This window comes from Arachis ipaensis, chromosome B5, assembly GCF_059453495.1.
Source record: "Arachis ipaensis isolate K30076 ecotype BB chromosome B5, ASM5945349v1, whole genome shotgun sequence".
Lineage (NCBI taxonomy): Eukaryota > Viridiplantae > Streptophyta > Magnoliopsida > Fabales > Fabaceae > Arachis > Arachis ipaensis.
The window spans coordinates 9,353,040-9,379,756 of NC_142440.1; the positions used below are offsets into that span (position 1 = coordinate 9,353,040).

A 26,717-nucleotide genomic window follows, 5' to 3' on the forward strand; every position below is an offset into this window, starting at 1 on the left:
TCATTTAGAAGAGGAAGAGTCTTTCATGTAAACATGCACAAACCTACTTAAAAAACATATAAACATGCACAAAATATGTACCAAAACAGATCAAAACACACGTTAAAGCATTCACTAGAAGTACATAAAATAGCCTAAACGAAGAACAGTTTCATCAGAACAGTAATATGAGATCTAAACCAAGAACAGTAAAACAGAGAGAGAAATACTGACGATATAGTGCTTCGATTTCGAAATCAGATACAGAAATGTGAAAAACCTAGAAGAACAGTAAAACAGTACCTTGTATAATGTTTGTTCGTTCTTTTTGGTGTTTTTTTATGGAGATTTGAATGATTCCTTATTGATTTCTTCTACTTTTCGCCAGGAGTTGGACGGTTTCTTCAGAGCTTTGTTTTGTTTCGAACTTGGCTTGAATCTCGACGGTATTGATTGAGGAAGAAGAGGAAGAGTTTTTCATTATGAGCGCGCTTTGGAAAAACGAAACGTTTGAGTAAGGCGCGTGGTTTTTACGTTCGAGTGTGGTGAGTGTGGTGCACGTCGTTTTTGTTGAGCTTGGGCCAACTTGTAAAACTTGTAACTCAAAAAGGCTTGTATGTGTAGCAGGCCTGATGTAACATCCCTTCCAGCAAAATACCTTGCTTAAGTCAGGGTATTTCTACTAGAAAGAACATTACGTAACCTTTTCTAGTATTAACTACTTAATTATCGAGCCTTTGTATCGAGTTCGCGTTTCAGTTTTAAGAAAATGCCAGAAAATTTTTGTTTTTATTCAGTAAAGTCATGTTTCAAAGATTTTCAACAAATAATAATCACATAAATATTATTAATAATAACTCTTAATACAAAAGAAACCAAATAAAACTCAAATACAATATACTAAACCTACCCCTCTATGTAAAATAAAATCTCAAGGGACAACAGCGAGGGGACTCTATGAAAGCAATTAAAACCGTAAAGAAGGCCTACTAATCGCTTGCAGCTTCATATCGCATCTTCAAACCTGTGTCACTGAAAGGGTGGAAAATTTGGGGGTGAGAACCAAACCACATGTTCTCAGTAGAGGTCGAGAATGCCGTGAAAGTAAAGAATAAATCGCAAATAGTTAATTTCATTCAAAGACATCTAAGAGAAAATTAACCTTCTTTAAAAGCATTAGTTAATTATTCAAAATCCTAGACCTATATTTTCTTTATAAAGCTCTTAAAAGTTTTCCTAGACTGTATGAATGACCAACCTGTTCCAAGCATGGGTTCATTAAGTCTATGCTGAACCAGTTTGATTTTTCATATTTTACTAGACCATAACATAAAAGAAGTTACCTACGCGGTATAAATGATCATCTTGCTCCAAGTATAGGTTCATTAAGCCAGTCAGATACTTTATACAGAACTAGACCTCAAACGTACTAGTCATAGCCTCAGGCCCAAACAACTCAATCAACATCCAATCACCACAATCCAAACAATCAGTTACAAACACAGATAATGAGGTTCAAACACAACCAAGAGCAATTACATCAAGTATAGCAATTAGCAATTAAACAGAATTATTCACTTAGGCAAACCAATTACAATATACACACCCAAACAATGTCACATAGATGCATATGATGAATGTCTAGTCCTAGTGCAAGCCATGAGCTCATGTGTCGGTTAGCACCTGCATTCCCGACATTTATCCGGTCACGAGTTTCCGATTTTCCGAATACGATTTTTTGTTCAAATAAATGCGCATATAATTATTAGCAGCTCTATTGAGACAGCCTCTGCTTTCTACTCGCAGGAAATATACTATTGGGACGAAAAATTGCTGTAGGTATCCTAGTTTTCCTACAGAAGTTCTTGGGTTGCTTTAAGCAACAGATAAATAAATATTATCTCTTGGGTTGCATTAAGCAACAAATAAGCAAACAATATCTCTTGGGTTGCCTCAAGCAACAGATAATCATACAATAAGTACTTTACTCTTTCCTTTTTCTTTCATAATTGCAAATACGCAAGCGGGACTAGACCCACGCCCTTACCAACAACCTCATAAACCAAATAATCTTTTCTTAAAAGAATCAGTGAAGTTATCATCAAGCCTTAAATTTATTTTAATTAAATTCTTATACTTTTATAAAAATTTGGACATAATTTCCTCTAAAAATAGGACTTAGCCACCCCTTCGGGTCCTTCTTTCTCAACATTTTACCAACCTCTTATCAGCAATTGCCACAACAATATATATATTCTCAAAAATATTTGATAATAGTATAGAAAATCTATTTTCTTAAATTCCATATCCAAGTAATCACCAAAACAACATCGGCAATCTAATTTCAATTTTATTTTTAAAATATCAAACGAATTCGGAATTATGCAAACCTTATATCCATGCGACCATCTCGGATTAAGCTTTCTATTAAACAAAAATCACAATTTTTCGCTGAATCTAGCTTCGGAAATATAAGCAAAACCGTGACTGCTCTGTAGTGCCTTAAAACCAGAAGACAGCAGCAGCGTACAACATTCGAAATTTCATATAAAATCCAAATTAAATCCAACCACCTTTAAAATTAATGTGGTTAAACATAACTTATCCAAATTTCTTTCTAAATTGGTTCCAGGGTCATACCATTTTTAATGAAGAAGTAACGTAGCTTCGAAGTTAGGTAATTCTCTGCAGAATTCTGTTTTACAAATCATTGAACACAACCTCTTCCAAGTCCCATAACTCACTTATTAAAACATGGAAAACCTTGAAATTTAAATCATATATGCTAAACATACTTAATTTTCACCTCCAATTAGTTGCATCTCAATATCTATTCAGGATCAAAAGTTATAAACTCTCAAAGTTACTAATTTAAGAAAACAGAATCTGGCTTTTTCTTCATAATGCATCATCTTTCAAAAATTTGTATCTTTTAAACCGCAAGTTCAACCGTTCTGAAATTTTACGACATTAAAATAATAGACTAAAGTTTCATTTAAAATTGGTTTCGCTTCAAAATTCAATTCGGGACATTCACAGCAGAGCCAACAAGTTACTGCTGTTCCAAAAATTCTGTAGTAAAAATCAGATCCCACAACCATTACTCAAAAATTCACCATAAATCTTATATTTAATAAAAAGATCTCAAACTCCCCAATTCAGTCCCAATTATTCCCAAGTTTAACCAGGACTTGGTTCAACGCAATTCCAATCATCACAGAATTAGTTACAGTCTTTCAAAGTTACTGTTTTTACTTAAAGGTAATGCAGAAAATCAGATTTTATGGCTTAACTTTGAAAAATCATAACTAAATCTTCAGTTAATACGAAACCTTCAAATTTAAATCCTAACAACTACACTTGTTAAAGTTTACTCAGATTTTAATCTCATACCATTTCGATCGCTAGCAAATTACTAGGCCGTCCTCAAAGTAACCATTCCATTTTGAAAACCAGATTCTTAATAATAGTTTAGTCTTTTAGGCCCTAATTCTTCAATAATTCTCAATCCAGTATCAAATATATCAAATGATTATCTTAGTTTCAACCATTTATACATAATCAGTCAAAACCACAATCCTCTACTAATCTCAAGTCACTTTCACAGCCATAGAAATATACCAAACAACCATTTCAACAACCAATAATCAATAATTCAATCATCTACCATACATAATTATAATCAATTCAATCACAGCACCAAGCACAATCGCAATCACAATCCAACATTCATATAATCAATTAATTACTCACAGCTATTAATACTATTTACAGTTATTCAGTAAACCTTGTTGGCATTCCTAAATTAAAATCATTTTAAACCCCCTACCTCGATGTCGCAATCGCATACTTTAACGTAACAACTCTCTTCTCTTTTAGTTTCAGGGCAGCAGCGGTAACTCTCACGCAACCGGAACAGCAACAATATTAGCCTTCGCAGCACTGACCATGGTTGCAGTAAAATAGAGGATTCAAATTGGATAAGAATCACAAGCAATTTCAGCTCTAGGGATTCAAGACAAAGCAAGAACTAAAATAGAATTAAAACCAGAACATGGCAACCACAGCAGTGACAAAACAAAACATGTAAATGGATCAACCCTAAGGAGAAGATAAGACCAGTACCCAGATAACAAAATCAGAATCAGTAATGGCTTCAACCGTCCCATGGCAGCACCAGCTTCAATACTCGACCTAATTGTAGCATGAAATAGGAGCCAAAAAGGGGCTGAGCAACAAAAATATAGGCAACCATGATTAAAACAAGTACATGAAAGAGAAAAAAAGTATAATCAGAGTAAGGGTGAGAGTGTTACGATTTCAAAAATGGAAAAATTGGAATCAGAACAAGGAGAAGGATCCTAGCTTAATTGAGAGTTGGTGGCGGCAGCTTGCTTTCTCCGATCACTACAAGATTTAAGTCTATTTGTGGCGGTTTTTTTCTGGTTTGTGGGGGTTTGAAACCCCCACCAAAAGGTTAGTGGGAGTTTTTAAAACCTCCAAAATTTGAGGTGCCACGAGCTTATTTGTGGCGGTTTTGCAGAACCCCCAGAACATACTTTAGTGGCAGTTCTTTGTCTGCTTTGTGGGGGTTTTAAATTGGATTTTTTGGCAGTTTTTGACACTTTTGTGGAGGTTTAAAACCCCCACAAAAACTGAATTTAAAAAAAAAAATTGCATCGAACTGAACTATTGCAAACTATTTAAAATTGAAACTGGACCTATTTGAAAGCTATAAATCACTATTATTCATTGAACAAATTACATCAATCAAACTAAAAATTATTTAACTTTAAAGAAATTAGTAATTAGTATGGAATGAATACAAATTTAAACAAATTACATCAATCAAATTGGTATGAAATGGAAAAATAGACACAAAAACTTAAAATTTCACTCTACTCAGTTTAGGCACTACTAAACCGTTAATTACCATTGAGAATCATGGTTTAGCATATGCAATAACCTTCCATTCATTGTTCAGAACCTTAACTATCTGCCTTGTGCCCCGTGTTTCACCGCTGAGAATCATCTGCAGAAAGTACACCATACAATGAACTGTTAAGCAATATTAATATTGTGGTACACACACTGAACCTATCAATGGTATTTGATAGAAAGTAGTAAACCTAAGTCTGAAACGTGTTTTACTTTTCAGGTCACGGGCCCAATTGGATTAGACATAATCATCATCATATCAACAATAAAACTGAACAACAATTACCAAGCAATACCTGAGATTTTCAAATCTAAGTCAGCACACCAAATTGAGTATAAACTACAAACCAATGTCCTTTCTCATTAGAAAAAGTTAGATGGTTAACATTTTGCAAAGAGTTTGTATCATCAAAAAATGGAAAAATTAATCATTATCACTCAAGTCCTAGTATCTGTTAATATTCAAAATTTTTCAGTAATTCATCAAATGAGAATAAGTAATATGACAAAATTCAGGGGAACTAAAATATGAGATTACTTACTTCAAAATAATTGTCACTATCAATCTTCTGTAATCGCATAATGAGTTCTCGGGCAGTCTTGTTAAAGTTCTTAAGAATTAAAAACTCAGCTAGTACAAATAACTCAGCTATATCTGCTTATTCAGGCATAATTACTGGTATATCCATAGCTCAACAAGCAATTAAACATGGGATTTATTACCCTCCAGACATAGTATTCAATTAAAAAAAAAAGTCTATTATATAAAAATTAACATCATTCTCTTTTAAACGAGTAGGTTACTAGGTTTGAGTCATAACCTTTGAGATGAGCGAAATGCTCCATCAAGAGTTGTCTGTTTCATCATGCTAGAACCTCTGCCTCTGCCTCTGCCCCTCCCTCTCGTTGGATTTTGAGAAGCACCAGAGGACCTAGCTTTTCCATCACTATTACAATAGTACCATATGATATGTTGGGTTTACCTCCATTGACTGATCAGCATAAGTGAACTGTGTGGGTTCCTTAGATTGTGTGGATCTTTGTTTGACACGTTCCTAGAAGATGAGAACCGACAAAATAATTAATAACACGAGAAAATGTATGTTTAATCAATCAAAGATCACAGTGATCCATACCAACACATACTAAGGTCCCAATAATTGCAATACTGCAAAGAAAATTGTGATGGACGGAGCCTGGAAGGACACAAGCAAATACATTCCTACATAATATGCTAGAATTCTATGTCATGAAAGCCTCGATAACATCAAGGCGTTCACCCCAAGGCCATGTTCATTAAACATTAAAACAAATGGATCTTCTAACCTCTAAGCACTTTCCAACTTTAACAATTAAATTTTCGTCATCGAACTTCATGGTATTTGAATCCTTAGCAATTTTGTTCTGTAGAAGCACAATAAATCATCAATGAGAAGAGGAAGGAGTATCACATGAACATAAATTGATGAGAAGAAGAGACAAGGTGGCCTACAATGTGAACCAGATCTACAACATAGCAAATATCAAAGACAAAGCCAAATGGCATTTAAAAGCAAAATAGAATCCTCACTTTTGTTTCGTTAATATTGCTTTGTACACACACGTAAAATGCATTTTTGTCATCCTTGTTCACAAAATTGTGTAATAATAGGAGTATCTCCATTTTCTGCAAAACCATTAAACGTAACATGTATTAAAAAAATAAAAATAATAAAACAAAAAAAAATTGAACTTGCTGCATGCTCATATTTATATTCCTTATCTTCAATTAAAACTCAAGAGAATCCAGATACAACCAAAGTTGGCTGGTACTATACAACTAGCAAATCAAGCTTAAACTAAATAATAGGAACTTAAGTCAGGCTCCCAATCAAATTAATATAATTGTAGGATACAACCAAGCATTGCAATAATATACAACCAATTTCGTCAGACTAGAGAAAGACACTTTGTTTGGTACTAAATTCTTTATATCAGAAGACCAGTTCACTTTCAATGTTTGGATATTATCAAGGATGGGGTGTATCCAAGAGTGATCGAAAGCAATGGATTTGAGTCTATAAAGAGAAGAGATACTTAACCCTTTGAGAGCAAGATGCAATAGGAGTTGAACATAATCAGCCTTAGATTTTTCCTCAAATAGCACCTCTTCAACCCTTTCCACTGACTCTTTAAATTCAAGTTTTCGAGACTTTAGTTCCCACGCCTCTCATATCAAATGATAATTTCTCCAAGCTCTAAAATAGGAGATTAACCTAACAAGCAACACAATCAAAATGGACTCTTTTTAAGAGCAAAATAAATTAGTTTCGAGATCTAATAGTGAATAAATCATGTAATTAATATAGAAAGTTGATTATCAAAACATTATCACTACTTCATCTTTATTCATATATAATTGTAGGCACCTTTCTATCAAATTCTGCATCTGTAAACAAATTTATTTCAAGATTTTATTTTATTTTTTTAAATTAGCTTCCTGACAAGCTAGTAGAATTTGCTTACAAGCTCAATGTCTTGGCGTGAAACTTTCTTGCTACCATTAATTGTAGCAGATGCTGATCCTAAATCCGCAATGAGAGCATCAGTTGTGTGATTGTTCGGTTATCGTTCACTTTAGAAGTCGTGAGAAGCTTGAGTTGAGGCAATTCTTGCTTTCTCTGCAATTCAGTTCATGAAATCCACAGAAAAGGTGCAGAAATAGCAATCTGGAATCATTGAAATGATAGAAGCAAGTGAGAAAGCATTCGTATGAAGCTGAACTAGGCACAAATTAGAGTTAATAGAGATCTCAAATTCAATTCACCTCTCTCAAAAACACGGTAATTGTCTGAACAAATTCTGAACGGAAGTGAGTGAGAAAATTTAAGTCTCGAACTAAACAAGAACAAATTAGGAAGAAATTCTCACTGCAATGACTTGGAACGACATGAAAATCAGTTCCACGAGATCTGATAGCTTCGAAAGCAGCTTCAATCGAAGCTTCCAGAGACTCCTGCTCACTCGCCTTCCAGATCTCCTCAGCTAATGCCACCGCGTCCGCGCCGAAACCACGCTCTGACTACTTCAAGCCACCGGAGCAAAAGCAGAACCAGCGGAAGAACCCTGGAAGACGACGCAGAAGCAGAAGAGAGGCTCCACGATCACCTCGTCCTCCATTTATAACTCCACCGGTGATGTGCTAACGAAGGAGACAAGGACAGCAACAATGGCGGTGGCGGTGGCGGTGGCGATGGCGATGGCGACGACATTGAGATTCTAGGGTTTCAGAGAGAATGAGAGATCTCACTCTCCCTCGTCCTCTCTCTCTCTCTCTCAAAGCCCTGTTTGATTTTTTTTTTGATTGGGCTGAGTTAATAATTATTTGAGTTAGATTATTTTAGAATAATTAATTGAATTGGGAGTATTATATCAGTGGGAGTTTTATAATTTGTCACAAATAAAATATATTATAGAGATTTTAATAACTTCCATTAAAAAATTATCATAAATAAATATAAATTTTGTAGTGGATGACAAGCTCCATCCACTGCAGCTCCAAAAATCAAAAGGACAGGGATCAGAAGCAGGATCTGCCGTTCTTGTAGTAGCTCCAAATCAACAGCAACCGTATTACCCTCCCCGTCAGTCTCTCTTCTCCGTTATTCTTTCTCTTCTCCTCTGCCCTAACCGACGTTGACAGTGGTGAGGGGAGCTTCAGCAGCGGCGGCTAGAAGTGCGACAGCCTCCCTCCCTCTGCATCTCGTGCTCTCTTACTCCCTCTTCCCCTGTTTCTCAGTCTCTCGTCTCCCACTTTTCTCCCTCTATGCGTTATACTATTGAAAATGTGTGGTGAATTGTTGAGTGTAAATGAATGGTAAGGAATGAAAGAACGTGGATCACTTGGGCAAAGGGTTAGTGGTAATGTGCGTATGCGTTTGTGATTGGTTAGGGATTATACGTATTAGATAATAACGGTACGTATTAAAATAAGAGACATAAGACTAGGAAAAATATATGCAAGTAACATAAATTTTATAAAATATTTGAGATAGAATAACAATTTAAGATTCAAATATAATACTATAAAGATTATTTTCAAAATGCATAAGATTTTATCTATCAATCTATTAACGAGCTCAAATAATTATTTCTAATTTAAATTATAAAATAAGCATACTAATCACATTTTATAAAATACGATTTAAATCCGAAAATATCAATTATTTAGATTATACGATATAATATTTTCATTACTTTTCTATTACCAAAACATTAATTCCAATTTATATAAAATAACTCTAATTATAGTAAAGATTGTACATAAACCTTAATTAACTTAAACCCAAAGTATTTATAAAAATCAATTTAATCATTTTCTAGTAAATTAATCTCTAAGAGCTCAAACTAATAAAATAAATATAATTTATTCATAATAGAAATTTCTTAAATTTAATTATATAACACTTCCAGTACTGAATTCTAATTTGAAATTAGATAAAATAACCAATTATAAAAATTTACACAAAAATATTAATTAACTTAACTCCGAATATTAATAAAACTAATTTAATTATTTTCAATTGAGTAATTTATAAAATAAGATATCAAATCAATAAATTAAATCGTAACCTTTCAGAATAAAAGTTACTTAAATTAAATTATACAATTCTTTTTTATTTTTTAATTACTAAAATTATACAAAATATTCTGTTATAATAAAGTTACTTAAAAATATTAATTAATTTAAAATAAAACTATTTCTAAATTTATTTAATTATTCCTAACAAAATAATTTCTAAACTTATAAAATTTAAACTTAATAAGATAAAATCATAATTTATTTATATTTAAATTTAAAAAAAATGTGGAATGTTACACCTGATCTTAAAATAGATAAGTACTGACGCTTCTGAATCCTAAGTAGCTGCTTAGATTGCATATAAAATTATAAATATCATATAATAACTTTTGATACAGTCACCGCGATTGCTAGGCAAGTGAGAAAGCAACAACGCCCTTTTCTTCCATTACTGATCGGAAGAACTCGTTGAATTTCATCATCAACACACTTGTGTAAAGATGGAAATTAGCTATGGGTAGTCGTTATGGAACCCCTCGGCTTCCTTCTTTCTTATTCCCTTCAATCCTTACTTTTAAATAAGGGATACTTATCTTTAGGAAGAGAGTCTCGAACCTAACGGGTGAAATTGAAACTCATTATCTTTTTTAATTATATAAAATATTTAAAATATTTTTTATTTTAATAAATAATAATATATTTTATTTTTAAATTCATTTTAAAAATATATATAAAAAATAAAATTAGATATGTTGATATGTAATGGTATTTAGAGATCTTTAAGCGTGTTTGATGAAATATTTTTATTTTTATTAAAACACAATTGGATATAAAAAATAGATGTGTCGAATGAGTGTCAATAAATATCGTGTTCTAAATGTGTCTGACACGTAGAACGGCAATTTAACAAAACGTTTGTATTTCATAGACAATAATTCTAGACAACCAAGTATTTTAGATAACTAAATCCAATCAAGTCATAATACATATATAGAGTAAAGTATTGTTTTTGTCCCCAACGTTTGGGGTAAATTCTATTTGTGTCCCTAACGTTTAAATCGTCTTATTTGTATCCCTAACGTTTGTAAAAGTGATTCAATGTTATCCTGCCGTCAATTACACATCATGAACACTTTAGTTTGAGTTTTAAAAATCTCTTCTTGAAGTTAGAATACAAATGTCTGGGATAGAATCGATGATCCACTCCGAAAAATAGCTCATCAAAGTTGAAATTAATTCCTACAACATTTACATAATTCACTTTTCTAGGGACATAATTGAATCTAAACACAAATAGTAGGTATAATATTAAAATCGAACACATCCAAGTGAGACCTAATTGAGATTGAATACATCTAAGTGAGAATAATTGAAAAATATAATCTGATTTGTTAGTATAATTGATAATAGGATAACATTGAATCACTTTTATAAACGTTAGGGATACAAATAAGACGATTTAAACGTTAGGGACACAAATAGGACTTACCCCAAACGTTGGGGACAAAAACGATACTTTATTCTACATATATATTTTTTTCTTCTTCATTCGTGTTTTTCTCTTTTTTTTTTTCTCCTCTTTATTTTTTTCCTTTCTCAATTGATTTTTTTTTCTTTTTCCTATTTCTCTTCCATCTTCATCATCATCGCCATCATCAACATCATTTTTTTTCTTATTCTTATTTGTTTTTTTTATTTGTTTGTGTATTTTTTAAAATTTTATGAAGGACAAGAATAAAGAAAAAAAACAAAACAAAAAAAAGATGATGATTATGATAATGATAAAGAAGAAGAAGAATGACACTTAAATTGTTATATAAAGCACAAAAATAAAATAAAAATGACATCAAAATTTGATATATAAAACACAAAAATTTTACTACAATAAACATAGAATTTGAATTAATATCCACACCACATTGAAGATAATTTGTTGTTTAGGACTTAAGAATATATAATTCAACTTTAAAATAATTTTGTTTATATAAAATTCTTCATTTTTTAAGTAAAACATAAGAAGATATAAAAAAAATGTTATATCAATAATAAAATATATATAAAAAAGAACCTGTTGAAAAAAAAGATAAAATATAAAAGAAAAGAAGTCGAAGAAGATATGTTGAGATAATCACATGTTGTTAGTTTTGTTTTTTTCCTCTGGTTAGCTATGGTTAATTGTTTATGAATTATAGGTCACTGTATAAACTCCAATCATGATGAAACAATCGCATAAGCAGTTGTAGCTAGCATCAGAAATAGAAAGAATGACCAAAAAGAAAAAATACGCGAAAAAAAGAAAGAGAATTATAGTGTACAGATGAATGAGCATACAGAGATCCGTATATTCCCTCTGCTTTAGTTCGTGAGCGACACGTGGTTATGGTGTCGAGGCTGGGGGGAGGCGGCTTGACAAATTTGTCGCATAGGGGCCCTTGATGGCTGATGGCTGGCTTGAGGCAGCTCTTACAGGGACACATATAACGCCCGTGCAACGTAACGGTGGGTTGCTGTGGACCTTGTATTCCCCAAAGAATGAGCCCAATGATACGCTTTGTTGAGAGCGTTTGGTCCGTGTTAGTAGTGGACTGAAAAATGATTTATTCAAGTCAAAAGTAAGAAAGTGGTAGAAAAAAAAAGGAGTGAAAAAAACGCAGGAGGAAAATAGATCAAAAGGGAAACTGTCCTTATAGTGAAACTGCTAACCCCATAAGGTTATTCCAAGACCAAAAAAAAAAAAAAAGATAAGGTTATTAGATGCAGTTGGGTTTGTTGGTTTTGAATATAGTATTGAGGTGATAAGTATTGGGTATTTTTAATGAGAAATAGTCAGTGTAAAATTAGAAATTAAAGAGGGTTCAGAGTTTCGGGTCATTGCAGTTAATTGTTGAGACCGAACCAAAAATTAAAGAGGGAACTAGTTTTATCTCCCGTGCCAAGCACGGGAATTAAAATTATAATTTTAAATAAATATTATTCAATAAGAATATAAATTAAATTATTTTAAAATAATTGATTATATAGAGATATATTATATAAATAATAATATTTAATATGTAATTTATTAAGAGTTAATTTAATTTTTAATTTTTTAAAAAAATATATAATATGAGAAAATAGTAATTTTATTTTTTTTAGTTAACGAATTATTTGTATTTTTTATTATGTAATTAATTTAATGAATAAGTTTTATTATTACTTTCATACTAAAAAAATACCCTTTAGTAATTTCTTAATTAATAAATTATAACTTTACCAAAACTTTTGTTATCAATTATTTTATATTTTACTATTAATTTTTCGATATCTATATATATTATTTTATCATTAAATAAAAAATTTTAGTAAGATTATTTTTTACTATCAACATATAATAATTGTTATACATATTAATAGTGGTAAGATTTTTTATTTACTATTACAATAATATTTATTGATATAAAAAAATAATAGTAAAATATAAAACTAATTATTAACAAAAATTTTGGTAAAATCACAATTTAATAATTAAAAAATTATTGAAGGGTAGGTATCTTAGAAAAAAATAATATAATTATTAATTTCTTAAAAAGTATTTTAATAAAAATACAATTTAATCAATAAAAAAAATAATTTATTAAAAGACCATTTTGGTAAGCAAAATTTAATCATAATCAATAAAATTTTTGCTAATGGGTATTTTTTCAAAAAATAATTTTCTCTTCGTAAAAAATAAATAAAGTTAATATTAGTTAACACAAAAAATTTAAAATATATTAAAGAGTAGGTTTTTTAAAAGTTAGAAGGGAGGAGAATGTACATTTATAAAATAGAAAGGAGGGGAGTGTAATTTTAGCATCTCGCAAGGGAGTGAAGTGAAATTTTCTCTTGAATTTATTGTAACATACTCTCTAAGGATTTTACTCGTTGTTGTTATTATTATTATCGAGTAATAATCTTATTGTGTCATGTGATAACATTGATGTTTTAGTCGTTGCTCATTGTTTCTTTAGAACCAGGCCCTATAGCAATAATCTTGGTGGACGCTGCTGCTAGGATTTTTTTGGATGATAGGAGAAGACTGACCCACATCAACAACTAGAGTGGTTACCCCCACTCTTTTTGGAAACAAACCTGAAGGCCCAACAAGCGCTAACGGGATCCTCTAAAATGAGAACCCCGTTCTAAATCATGCACTCCAGTCGGCTGACCCAGCCCTTCGATCAGCCTCCTCAGCTTCCTCATAGCTACCTGTTTTCAGCCATACATAAACAACACGTGTCCACAGCAAATTCATTAAAATAAAAATCTGTAAATCTGTACGAATATACATCTTTACACTAGATGAACCCAAAAAAAAAAAGTGCGTGATTTATGCAATTTTATATAAGTCATTTTTGTTAAATTTAGACTAATTAAGTTGACTTTAATTGACAAAAATATTTGGATCTCTAGTAAGACTGTTCAGTTAAACATAAAAATCAATTTGATAGATTACGTTAGCAGTTCTTCAATCATTACGATCTATTTAATGGTCCAGATGAACACAACAATTTTAATGACTAATTTTTCTAACTTACTCAGGATTCGTTGGAAAATTTTAAAAGTTATTTTTTGAACTTTTGACTTATGAAAAAATCACATTAATGGTATTTGATACAGTTTTTTAAATATATTTTTAACTTTTTAAAAAGTTGTTTAAGAACTTTTGACGAAGTCAAAAAATTTGACCTCTTTGCTTCTCAAAAACTATTTTATCAATCTTATTTATTACACAACTTTAAAATAAGTACTTTGATGATAACTTTCCAAATAAAAAGTAACTTATTTATAAGCTGCTTTTTAATATATGTCCTTATATTTTAAACATTTTTTTTAAAAAAATTTAAGTAAGTTGTTTACCCAAACTAGCCATCAATGATAGATAGATTAAATTTAATCATTCAAAATTTAAAGGACAAAACATTATTATTTCTAAACTAAAGTACTAAACTTATGTATTAATGTTGTGATAAGAATGGTTACGTGGATGCCCATTTATGATGAGCAGTTCAGGATTCTCAAAATAAAATTAATTTAAAAAAGTTTGAAAAGGTAACCTTTTATACGTATATAAATAAGAGGTTAAACCTCAGTTAATAACACACAGTAATAACAATAAACACTTTTCTCCTTTTTTATATGCTACAATATATATATGAATTATTTCTATTATATTGAAATATTAATTGTGGTTAATATTAATTCTAGAGTTATCTATTTACACTTCTTTATTTTTATATTTATTTTCTCTTCTTTATTTATTTATTTTACAATACGTTATCAGTACGAGATTCTGATCAAAATTTAGGAAGATTCTGGTAATAAAATTTTCATTATATCAAAACTCTCTCATCTTGAATTTAATACTCTTGATATATCTGGAAATAACTACTTATTATGGATACTAGATGCGAAATTCATCTTGCTTTAATGGATCTTGAAGATATCATTAAGACTGAAAATAATGCATCCCAAAAGGATAAAGCCAAAGTCATAATCTTCCTTTGTCGTCATCTTGACGAAGGATTAAAAAATGAACATCTCACATTAAAAAATCCTACAAATCTATGGAAGAACCTTGAAGAAAGGTATAATCATCAAAAGACAATTTACTTTCTCAAGCCCGATATGAGTGGACACACTTGCATTTACAGAATTTTAAATCTATAAATGAATACAATTCAACAATGTTCCGAATTACCTCACGAACAAAATTATGTGGAAAAAAGATAACTGATAATGACATGTTAGAGAAAACTTTCTCAACCTTCCATACCTCAAATGTGCTCCTGCAGCAGTAGTATCGAGAAAAAGAATTTAAAAAATATTCTGAGCTGATTTCGTGCCTTCTTGTTACTGAACGTAACAATGAATTACTTTTAAGAAATCATGAAGTGCACCCACCTAGCGCCGCTCTATTTCCTGAAGCAAATACGGCAAATCATAACCCCAGAAGAGGTAAATGACAAGGTTTTAGTAACAAAAAAATATGAAAGGAAGAAAAATTATGTTCATAAGAAAGAATCTCACCAGAAGTGGGATAAAGAAAGAAATAATATGCAAAATAATTTGACAAATGATAAATATTTTCATTGTGGTGGAAAGGGTCACTGGTCGCATACGTGTCATACTGCAAGGCACCTAGTTGATCTTTATCAAGCATCCTTGAAAAATGATGACAAAGGAAAGGAGGCGAATTTTGTTTCAAATGATATTGCTGAAAATTACACCACTCATTAGAAAGTATTTGATTTCTTTGAGGATTCTGAAGGAAATATTGGTCATTTGATCAATGATGGAAAAGTTTAATATTTAGGTTCGTTAAGTATTTATATAAATAAATAATGTAAAAAAATTTCTTGTTAAGTTTTATTCCCTATGTATTTAAATTTTAAGTATGAGGTATATAGATAATGTTTAATAAAATATTTATATTTATGTTTATGTTTATGAATTTTAAAATCACTAAATGTGTCTAAGTTCCAAAATAATAATAATAGTAATAATAAAAAAAATTTAGTATATGACACTATTTTTATGTATGGTGCTTCTTAGAAAAATAATTCCAATCAGGAATACAATTTTACTGCACATGTACTACTACTTATTTTATTATTATTATTTATCTTTAAAGAAAATAACAAAGACATATGATGAAGATGTTTGCCTTACAGATAGTGCAAGTTCGCATATCATTCTCAAAAGTAATATATATTTTACTCATCTTGTACCAAAAGAAGAATATGTTAATACTATTATTGTCTCAGACAATGTGATGAAAGGCTCCGAAAGAGCTATAATTTTGTTTATCGAAGAAACAAAATTCATAATAAATAATACACTATTGTTTACTAAATCTCTAAGGAACTTGTTAAATTTTAAAGATATTCGCCGAAATGGATATCATATTGAAACAATGAATGAGGAAAATCATGAGTACTTATATATTACAACTCATGATTCAAATAAAAAGATTATATTAGAAAAGTTGCCCTCACTTTTTTCTGGGTTATATTATACTAAATTTAGTACAATTGAATCACATGCCATTGTAAACTAGAAGTTTATTAGCCCAAATGAATTCATGATTTGGCATGGTTGATTGGAACATTCTGGAACAACCATGACACGGAGAATTATTGAAAATTTCCATGGACATTCACTAAAGAACTAGAAGATTCTTAAATCCAGTGAATTTTGTTGTGCTGCATGTTCTCAGGAAAAGTTAATTTTAAGGCCATCACCATTAAATATTAGATTTGAGTCTCCTAAATTCCAAGAAAGGATTCAAGACGATATATATGGACATATTCATCTACCATGTGGATTTTTCAAATATTTTATGGTCCTAATAGACGCATTTTTGAGATGGTCACATGTGTGCTTATTGTCTTCTCACAATCTGGCGTTTGTGAGATTACTTGCTCAAATTATTCGATTAAAAGCATAGTTTCTAGAAAATCCAATCAAAATAATTCGTCTTGATAATGCTGGTGAGTTCACTTCTTAAGTCTTTGATGCTATTATATGGCCAGAATAAGCGCTGTATATCCAGTAACTCATGTTCGCACATAAAATGGGTTAGCAAAAGCACTTATTAAACACCTCCAATTAATTGCTAGACTATTACTTATGAAAATGAATCTCCCAACCTCTGCTTGGGGGTATGCTGTTGGGTATATGAAGATGGTAAGATGACAAAATCTTATATTTATGTAGTGGTTTCAAGGCACGATTAGATCGCTTTCTTTAGAGAGATATTTGTCCCCACACTTAGTTGCTATAGGGTTAATGACAATACTCTCCCAGGATACAATGAAACCTAAGAATTTCTTAATTAGCAATAGTAAGAAATTCTCAACTCTCTTGAACAAAGAAAATCTCTTAATGGTTGAGTAATTTGTACACTTAGTACGTCATATTTGAAATAGTGAACAAGGACTTATTTATACATATTGCACATAGCAATTATGATTGGTTACGTATACAAATGGTTGTGTCTTTTCTATTGCCAATAGATACAATGTTTTGAATATACACAACTCTTAAAGAGTTGTGTCCCTTTAGCCAATAGACACAATGTTTTGAACATACACAATCCTTAAAAGGTTGTGTCCCTTCAACCAAATGGTACTAAACGGTTAGTAACCGTTTATTAATAATATTAATATTAATATCAATAATATTAATAATATTAATTAATCAAATTTGTAAATACCCTTCATATGCCATTTTACATGTTGCAGCACTTATTTGATTGAGGCCAACAAGTTACCATCAATTCTCTCCTCTGTAATTAGCTTTTGGCCAGCAGTCAAATATTTTTCATTTAAGGATATTTGGGTGTGCGATATATGTCCCAATTGTCCTACCTTTTCGCACCAAAATGGGACCTCAAAGAAAATTGGAAATTTATATAGGATATGAGAGCTAAGCCTCAAAGTAGTCCCTGAAGTTATACTCGAGTCTCAAAGTGGTCCCTAAAATTAATAGTTACCCAATTTCATCCTCGAACTTGCATTCCGAGACTCATACTAGTCCCTAAGACACTTTCTGTTCATCGAAACACTAAAACAACGTCATTTTGTATTTAAAAAAAACAGAGCCTCCCCTTCCCCTCCCCTTCTCCAACGTTCACTATCGCTTTTCTCTCATCTTCGGCATCTCTCTCCAGCCACCCAATGCCCGTCTCAACTTTTTCTCCCTTTTCACCAAAGTCTGCATCTTTCACCTCTTAGAACCACTTCTCGCTTCTTGGACTTCTCACTTTCTGCATCAAACACGCAAAGAAAAAGATAAAAAAAAAATAAGTCTTTTGGACTTGTACCATGTTCTCGCTAGAAGGAGGAAGAACAAGGGCTATCCTCTGTTCTGCTGTTTCTCTGCGTCAGTGAGAGATTGACGAGCTGGAGAGAGAGGTTGGGGGTCATGTTCTGTGAGTGACGATGAGGCCGAAGGGAAGGGATAGGCCAGCAGCGTAGCGTGGTGACAGTGGTGGCTGGTCTTGTGCGAAGGGGAGGAGAAAAACAAGGAGAAAAAGAATAGGAAGAGGAGGGAAGAAGAAGGGATTGTGATGTGGTCTTTGGGGTTGCTAGCGGCTGGTGGCTGGCGGTTGGTAGCTTGGGAAGGAACGACATAGGGAGATGTCGCGGCGGTCTGGGTTCGACGGCAGCGCTAGGGTGGTGGCAACCGGCAGCGAGCTTGTGGAGAAAAGGGGCTGGCTTCGGTGGTCCGCAACAGAGAAGTCAAGGAACAAAGAATAAGGGGGAAAGAAGAAAAAGAGGAAGGGGAAGGGGGAGTGGGAGGCTCAGGTGTTTTTTTTTTTTTTTACAAATACAAAACAATGTCGTTTTAGTGTTTCGATGGACGGATAATATCTTGGGGACTAGTATGAGTCTTGGAGTGCAAGTTCGATGATGAAATTGGGTAACTATTAATTTCAGGGACCACTTTGAGACTCGAGTACAATTTTAGGGACCACTTTGAGGTTTAAATTGGGATATCATTCTCCCTCTATAGTGAGGTATCTTGAGATACAAATAGGAGAGGTGTTTAAAGTTCGATTTGCTGATTGTCATTTTGATGAATCAAAATTTTTAACATTAGGGGGGAGAGAATAAGCTTCTTAAAAAATAACTTAATTAGAATGCATCATCCTTGATGCATTTAGATCCATAATCAGAGCAATGTGAACTAGAAGTTTAAAAGATTATACATTTGTAAAGAATAGCAAATGAATTTCCTGATGCATTTTCTTATACGAAAAGGATAACCAAATCCTACATACCATTTAAAAAGGCTCCAATTCGAATTGATGTTCCAGTCGAACAAATAGCTACCGAAACAAATTCACGTCAGAAGCGTAGTAGACCTGTTGATTCCGAAGACAAAAATTCTCAAAAGAAAGAGGTAAATACTATTTCTGTTAAAAATATAAAGACATACTAAAGACATCTGCAGTTGTCCAAAATTCTGATATAATTTTGACACCAGAAGATGTTCAGGTACTTGAAAATTCTAAAAATTGTGAAAATGATGATATCTCGATAAATTATGTCTTTACAGGAGACAAAATGAAACCAAAATAAAAAAATTGTCAATAAAATATTTGTATATAATGTGGCATTACACATCATGCATGAAAGTAAGGATCTTGAACTAAGAATAGTTGAAGAATGTCGACAAAGGAATGATTGGCCGAAATGGGAAGAAGTCATGAAGGTTGAGTTAGAATCACTTGCAAAGCATGAAGTTTTTGGACTTGTAGTCCGTACACCAGAAGATGTAAAACCTATTGGATACAGATGGGTATGTGAGAAAATGAAATGAGAAAAATGAAGTTGTACACTACAAAGCTCGACTTGTGACGCAAGATTTTTCACAAAGACCCGATATAGATTACGAAGAAACATATTCCCCTATAGTATATGAAATAACATTGCGTTATTTGGTTAGTTTATTCGGCTACATATGCATCTAATAAATGTAGTGACAGCTTATTTACACGGATCATTAGATCGTGATATCTATATAAAAATCACTGAAGGGCTAAAGATATCTAAACCATCTAATGAATATTTGCAGGGGTTGTACTCAGTCAAAGTGCAAAGATCTTTATATGGTCTAAAGCAATCTAGAAGAATGTGGTATAATCGTCTTATGGAGTATCTGGCAAAAAAGAGATTCAAAAATGATGAAATCTGCCCATGTGTTTTCATAAAGAAATCTGCATCTGGATTCATTATAATTCCTGTGTATGTTATCATTGGAACCCCTGAAGAGATTCTAATAATTATAAAAGCTCTAAAAGAAGAGTTTGAGATGAAAGATCTTGGAAATACTAAATTTTGTCTCAACCTGTAGATCGAGCATACAAAAAATGGGATCTTTATTCATCAAACGACATATACAGAAAAGATCTTGAAGAGATTTTATATGGATAAGTCTCATCCATTAAGTATCCCAATGATTGTAAGCTCTTTGGATGTGAAAAAGGATCAATTTCGTCCTAAAGAAAAAAATAAAGATATCCTTGGTCCTGAAGTACCATATCTCGGTGCTATTGGAGCACTAATATATCTTGCTAATAATACACGATTTGATATATCATTTGTTATGAATTTACTAGCAAGGTATAGTTCTTATCCAACCAGAAGACTTTGGAATGGAATCAAACAAATTTTTTGATATCTTTATGGAACAGTTGATATGGGTTTATTTTATTCATATGAATCCAAATCATAATTAGTTGGCTATGCAGATGCAGGATACTTGTCTGATTCACACAAAGGAATATCTCAAACAGGATACCTACCAATTCACATATGGTGATACAACTATATCATAGAGGTCCATGAAACAGACGATGGCAGCAACATCCTCTAATCATGTTGAAATACTAGCGATATATGAAGCAAGTTGCGAGTGCTTTTGGCTAAGGAGTTTAATCCAATATATTCTATCATCTTGTGGACTAACTGATAGAAAAATAGCTCCAACTATTTTATTTGAAGATAATACAGCATGCATTGCTCAACTTAAGGGTGGATACATTAAAAGTGATAGAACAAAGCATATTTCTCCCAAATTCTTCTTCTCTCATGATCTTCAAAATCAAGGAACAATTTATATCCAAAAGATTCGCTCGAGCGATAATCTGGCAGATTTATATACAAAGTCATTTTCAAAATCCTCCTTTAAAAAATTAGCACATCAAATTGGGATGCGCCGATTTCGAGATATTAAATAATGTCAACAAGAATGGGAGATTGTATTTTTTTTTCTTTGGTCAGGTTTTTTCTCATTGGGTTTTTCTTGACAAGGTTTTTAATGAGATAGTCCCCATCACGAAGGATATTGTACTCTTTTTCTTTTACTAAAATTTTTTTGAGTGAATACCTCATCCAGCCCTTGACAATTATCTCGAAAGGACAACGAGGCCCCCAAGAAAAAAAAACACCCAATCCGGCCCCTGATAATTTTTTTGGGACTGATTAGCCCCTGTGCCAAAAAAATAACATTGATTTTTTTTTTTGCACAGGGGCTTCGTTGTCCTTTCGAAGTAATTGTCAGGGGCCGAGTTGGGTTTATTTTTTTTGTCATGGGCCGGGTTGGGGTTTTTTTTTGTTAGGGGCCTCGTTGTCTTTCGAGATAATTGTCAGGGGCTGATTTGGGTTTTTCTCAATTTTTTTCTATTGAATTTTTTTTAGTAAGATTTTAATGAGACAATCCTAAACTGACATTCAAAGAGAGTGTTGTGATAAAAATGGTTATGTGGATGCCCATTTATGATGCGCGGTTCAGTATTCTCAAGATAGAATAAATTTAATAAAGTTTGAAAATGTAATCTTTTATACGTATATAAATAAGAGGTTAAGCCTAAGTTAATAATAACACACAGCAATAACAACAAGCACTAATTATATATATATATATATATATATATATATATAATTATGGTAAATATTAATACTAGAGTTATTTATTTATATTTTTTTATTTTATATTTATTTTCTCATCTTTATTTATTTTACAATAATTAAAAATTAATGACATTATTCTTTTTTTTTTCTTTGCCAAAGCAAAATCCATCCCTTTTTGAAAGAAAACTCACCAAATAATTGTTATATGTTGCGCAAATCCTCGAAGCCCACCCAACAACTAGTCCACCAAAAACTATGAAACCGTATTGTATTCAGACGACAGCATATAAGCGAATAGCTAAGGAGGGAGAGGAAATTGGGCATATTATTTGCATGTCTTAAAGAGTTGGGCCACGCACGCCATGGTCACCAAATTCAATAGGCCTTTTTACCACTGTGTTTAATATTTTTTCAAGACTTCGCCCACTTCTAATATAAAAAGCTAACTCCCTTTGGTCTAAAATTAGAAATGCTCAGAGATTAGGAGCTAATATTTTTATTTCAAAAAATAGAAAATTAATTATTACTATTATTAACTTAAAAATAAAAATATAAAAAAATAGTATTTGTATTTTAAAATTTCTCATAATTCTTGCACAATAATTTTTTTTTCTAAAACGGGTTAATAAGTAGACCAAAATAAATTACTCAAGAGCAAGGGATACATCTTATTACACAAGAAATCTTTGACTCTTTAGTTTTAGATATTGATCTTTTATTATAAATTTTTTATTTTTATTGTAGAATCCGAATTCTTTAGGATTTCTTATTTTATCTTATTGAATCGTATTTCTATCTCATCGAATTCTCCTAAACCCTAGAACAAAAATGGAAGTATACTTTTTTTTGTGTGTAGTACTAATAGAAAAAATACAAAACATGGTACAGTAATATCAAACTTCTAGCAATATGTTATCAAACATCACTTTTTTTGTGGTAAAATACGTAGTTGATGTTTTCTTCATATTCAGATAGACAAATAAACCACACAATGTATCATATTTTATAGGCATAATTCTATACCCGGCCGATGTACATATCTAACTATCTGATTAGTCCAATGCTTGTGAATCGCGGCACATAATGACATCAAGGCGACACAATAAGTGCAACATGAGGTAATTAATAACTTATAATAAATTAATAATGTACGAGGACCAAACTAAAGAAATTGATTGAGAAAAAGTGTCTTTTAGCTAATAATAAGCTCAAATACGAAAACTTATTTTACATGTTTTCAGATGACTAGGCTATTTAGACTTATTTTCCGTTCTTAATTACTAATTAATTAGTAGTATCAAATTGAAGTAGACAATGAATAGACAACATTGAGTTACATGCGCGAACGAAAAAAAAATTGTTGGTAACAACACTACTAGCAAAGGGGGAAAAAAAAAAGAAAAAGAAAAAGAAGAAGAAGAAGAAGGAGTCAGAGATAGGTCTTCAGTGTAAGGCTGTGTCATATATATAGACCAAGTGCAGGTGGGAATCCTCGCAAACACCATCAAGATTCTAATGCTGTTTGAGGAAACTGTTGCCAAAGGCTGCTTTTGCATTAGATTCATCAGTTTCTCGTAACAAAACAAAAATCTCTCTTAAGTCTTAACATATATATTATTTACATTATTACATATGCTACCCACCACATCTTCACTACTTAACTAATATTACTTACTTACATGACAACGAAATTAAATTATCCCTAAAGTTATTGAGCTTACCAAGATGATATATTCTTCTACACCAGCTTTAACTTATTATCCAATTTTTTTAATCATAGGTTAACTGCCTCTGTCTATATAAATTTACACGCCCTAAATCTTTGCATTCCAATGCCTACTATCTACTATTATACATATACAGTATTTTAATTTCTCTTTAGTACTGTTAACTTATTTAGATTTCGTATCTGGGCGTTAATTTTAAAGCTAAAGTAAAGGCTGATGAAGAGATTGAAAAAAGTTGAAAAGGCAGAAAAGCAAAGGCACAGAGATAATTTAACTATTTAATTAAGTGAAGAGATTTATATGAAAACTAATTGATTAATTAATATGTAAGAGAGACTTGATAAAATCTACCAAGTATTATAAGTCCATTCATTCCAAACTTTTGATCGGGAACTAATTAAACTAAATACACCATTATCATAAACCAAATATATATAGTGAAAATTAAACAGATCAAAGAAACATGCAAGAGTGAGAAATAATAATGCTACAGGTCCATAACTCATATTCATATACCACCCAAACAAGCAAAATAAACCACCAAAAAGGAAAACATACACTCCAAAAATAAAGATTAACATCTACAAAATACAAACAAAGGAGAACTAGCTATCTAATGAGGTAAAAAAAAAATCTTTTTTGAAAGAAGGAAAAACATACAGTTGCAGTTAATTAGGGTATGCACCATTGGTTGCAGCAGGAAGATCAGAAAGCCAGGGAAGGGTTGGATTATTCCAGCAGCCCAATTCAGCGGTGGAAACCGAAGATGATTCCAAAATGGTGGATAAAGAAGAAGAAGAAGAAGAAGCAGCCATGTTTGGCATGAAGATTGGCGATGAATTATTGTGAGTGGCATAGTTATTAGGTGTTGACCTGAGTTTGTGATAAAGTTGTTGAATTCCATTGCTACTGGTTTGGTGTTGTTCAGAAAGTAGAAAGGAAGTAGCAGCTGCTGCAGGTTGATGCTCTTGATTGTTATTATTATTGCTTCTCCACAAAGAGCTGCACAGATCCAATTGAGGAATGTGTCCAACTCCAACTCCATCATAGCCTAGGGTTGTTCTTGGAATATTATTATTCATCATCAATGGCTCTACTGCAGTACTACTCACCATGTTGTAGTTCCGTTCTTCCTTCACTGAAACACCGTTCATGAGCATGGAGTTAGGGTTAGGGTTAGGGTTTTGGCTCTGGCCAGCTCGGAGTAACGCCAATAGATGACTATTCTGTGGAGATCCCCATAGGATTGGTCCTGCTGGAAGATCGTGGTGGTCGATTCCAAGCGGCGATGATGATGATCTTCTGAGCTCTGATGCCACCATAGCTTTCATCTTCGGGGTGGCGCTTGCAGCCTTTGCCGCTGAGGAGTTCGAGACACCGATGTTCTTGTTTTTCCGGCAGCCACCGCCGATGGGGACGTTCCTGAGAGCACCACCTTTGGTCCAGTACCTTCGGCATGTCTTGCAGAAATGGCGAGGCTGAGTGAGGTTGTAGTTGTTGTAGTAACAGAACTTTGTGTTGGATGAATCGCATCGCGGACACCTCAGATTCTCCGAACTATTTGATGAGGTGGCGGCCACAACCGTAGAAGTAGGTGTAGAAGAAGAAGAAGAAGAAGGTGGTGCTGGTGGTAAGAGAAGTCCTCCTCCTCCTCCTCCACCTCCATTATTACTAATAAGATTGTTGTTGTTAATGGAGTATTTCTTGTCAGGAGGTGCTACAAAGCCAGCACCAGCGAAGAGTTCTTGAATCATATTATTAGTTTCTGCGGATCTACAACAAATCCAAAACGGCGAAAAGCAAAAGCTTGTGCGGGTGAGTCTTTTTGCGGTGTGGTAGTGGAGAGAAAAGCAAAGTTAAAGAGTAAAGAGAAAAATTAAAGTGGGTTTTGCTTTGCTATTGTGCTGTTATATATTTCATATACACCTTTCGGAATTCAATTTGGTTCGGGTTGGGTTGTTTCGTTGTTTTTTGCTGACAAATAAACGACACCTTCACTTGTCGGTCATGGCCTTGTTCCTTCTTGCACAAAACAATATATAGAATGGGGCTGCCACCCATATATATTATAATAATCATTTTCATTTTACTTTTAATTTCCAAGAATCTTACTTAATTCATCCAACAACTAACACCTCTCTTGTAAAAAAGTAAAAAAATTATAATAAAAATTCATATACAGTTGTGTTTATTTAAAATTATTAACTAATAATTTTTAACTATTAATTTTATATTAAAATGACTGAATGTGAGTGTTGGCCAAAAATTATATAGCACTCACTTTCATTTATCCATTCTCTTTTCTCTTTCTCTCACTTCTAACTTTTCACAAAAATTATGGATTATTATTTGAAATATAAAAATTCTAGTTATATGCATTTTACTGTATAATGTGATAGTGTGCGGTCTCTGGTCTCTGGGAAAGATAGATAGACATGATTCATGAGGTCGCCCATGCATGTAGATGTAGGCCATCCATGTCATAAACAACCACCCCTTAGTCTTTCGGATTTGACTGTATACAGTGTTTTTTTCTCACAAATTTACATGAAACCAAAGCTTTTATATATATGGATTCTATATACATGCATATGCTATAGTATTTTAACAAAATATAATTAAAATTAAAATAATATTTTTTATTATTTAATAATACTTTTAAAAAACATTACTAACAAAATTATCAAAATATTAAAAAAATATAATATTAATTTTAATAATATTTATATAATTATTATAGCAATCACAAATATAGACATATTAAAATTTAATATATATGCACACTCTCTCTATATATATATAAAGATAAAGTATTCGGAGGGGATATTACATGATCAACACTGCTGCCAATATTTAGTACAAGAAAAAAAAATGAAACGGTTAAAAATAAAAATATTTAAAACTCAGTATAAAAAATTATTCAAAATCAAAATAACATTTATACTAAACTTGTCTGGTAATTTGCTATAAGCGTTGGTTGAAACTGGACACTATATATAATGTTAGTTTTTTAGGAGTCTTCATATATATATAAATAGTTTTTTATTTTTTTCAATTTTTATTAATTACTTT

At 32.0% G+C, this 26,717-nt stretch overlaps 2 protein-coding genes across 2 annotated transcripts; both read right to left on the reverse strand.

Annotated features, from left to right (window-relative positions):
• Nucleotides 1–5,455: 5,455 nt before the first annotated feature.
• Nucleotides 5,456–8,168, reverse strand: LOC107642803 (uncharacterized). The gene is made up of 9 exons (XM_088486743.1): nucleotides 8,084–8,168; nucleotides 7,828–7,974; nucleotides 7,423–7,481; nucleotides 7,064–7,123; nucleotides 6,488–6,583; nucleotides 6,244–6,321; nucleotides 5,955–5,972; nucleotides 5,739–5,860; nucleotides 5,456–5,528 (listed from the first exon to the last, which is right to left on the reverse strand). The coding sequence occupies exons 1-9, from the start codon at nucleotides 8,166–8,168 to the stop codon at nucleotides 5,456–5,458; spliced, it is 738 nt and encodes a 245-aa protein (XP_088342869.1).
• Nucleotides 8,169–24,117: 15,949 nt separating this feature from the next.
• LOC107642805 (uncharacterized) lies at nucleotides 24,118–25,673 on the reverse strand. The gene has a single exon (XM_016346281.3). It carries the CDS (start codon nucleotides 25,397–25,399, stop codon nucleotides 24,314–24,316), a length of 1,086 nt encoding a protein of 361 aa, XP_016201767.1. The 5' UTR covers nucleotides 25,400–25,673; the 3' UTR covers nucleotides 24,118–24,313.
• Nucleotides 25,674–26,717: the final 1,044 nt, after the last annotated feature.

Bases quoted from the DNA above. Each gene is read 5' to 3' on its own strand.
- LOC107642803 (XM_088486743.1), bottom strand. From the start codon at position 8,168: ATGTCGTCGCCATCGCCATCGCCACCGCCACCGCCACCGCCATTGTTG. The intron at 7,975-8,083 runs GTTATAAATGGA...TGAAGTAGTCAG, and splicing joins GTTAGCACATCACCGGTGGA to AGCGTGGTTTCGGCGCGGAC. The intron at 6,322-6,487 runs GTGAGGATTCTA...GTGCTTCTACAG, and splicing joins GCAATATTAACGAAACAAAA to AACAAAATTGCTAAGGATTC.
- LOC107642805 (XM_016346281.3), bottom strand. From the start codon at position 25,399: ATGATTCAAGAACTCTTCGCTGGTGCTGGCTTTGTAGCACCTCCTGAC.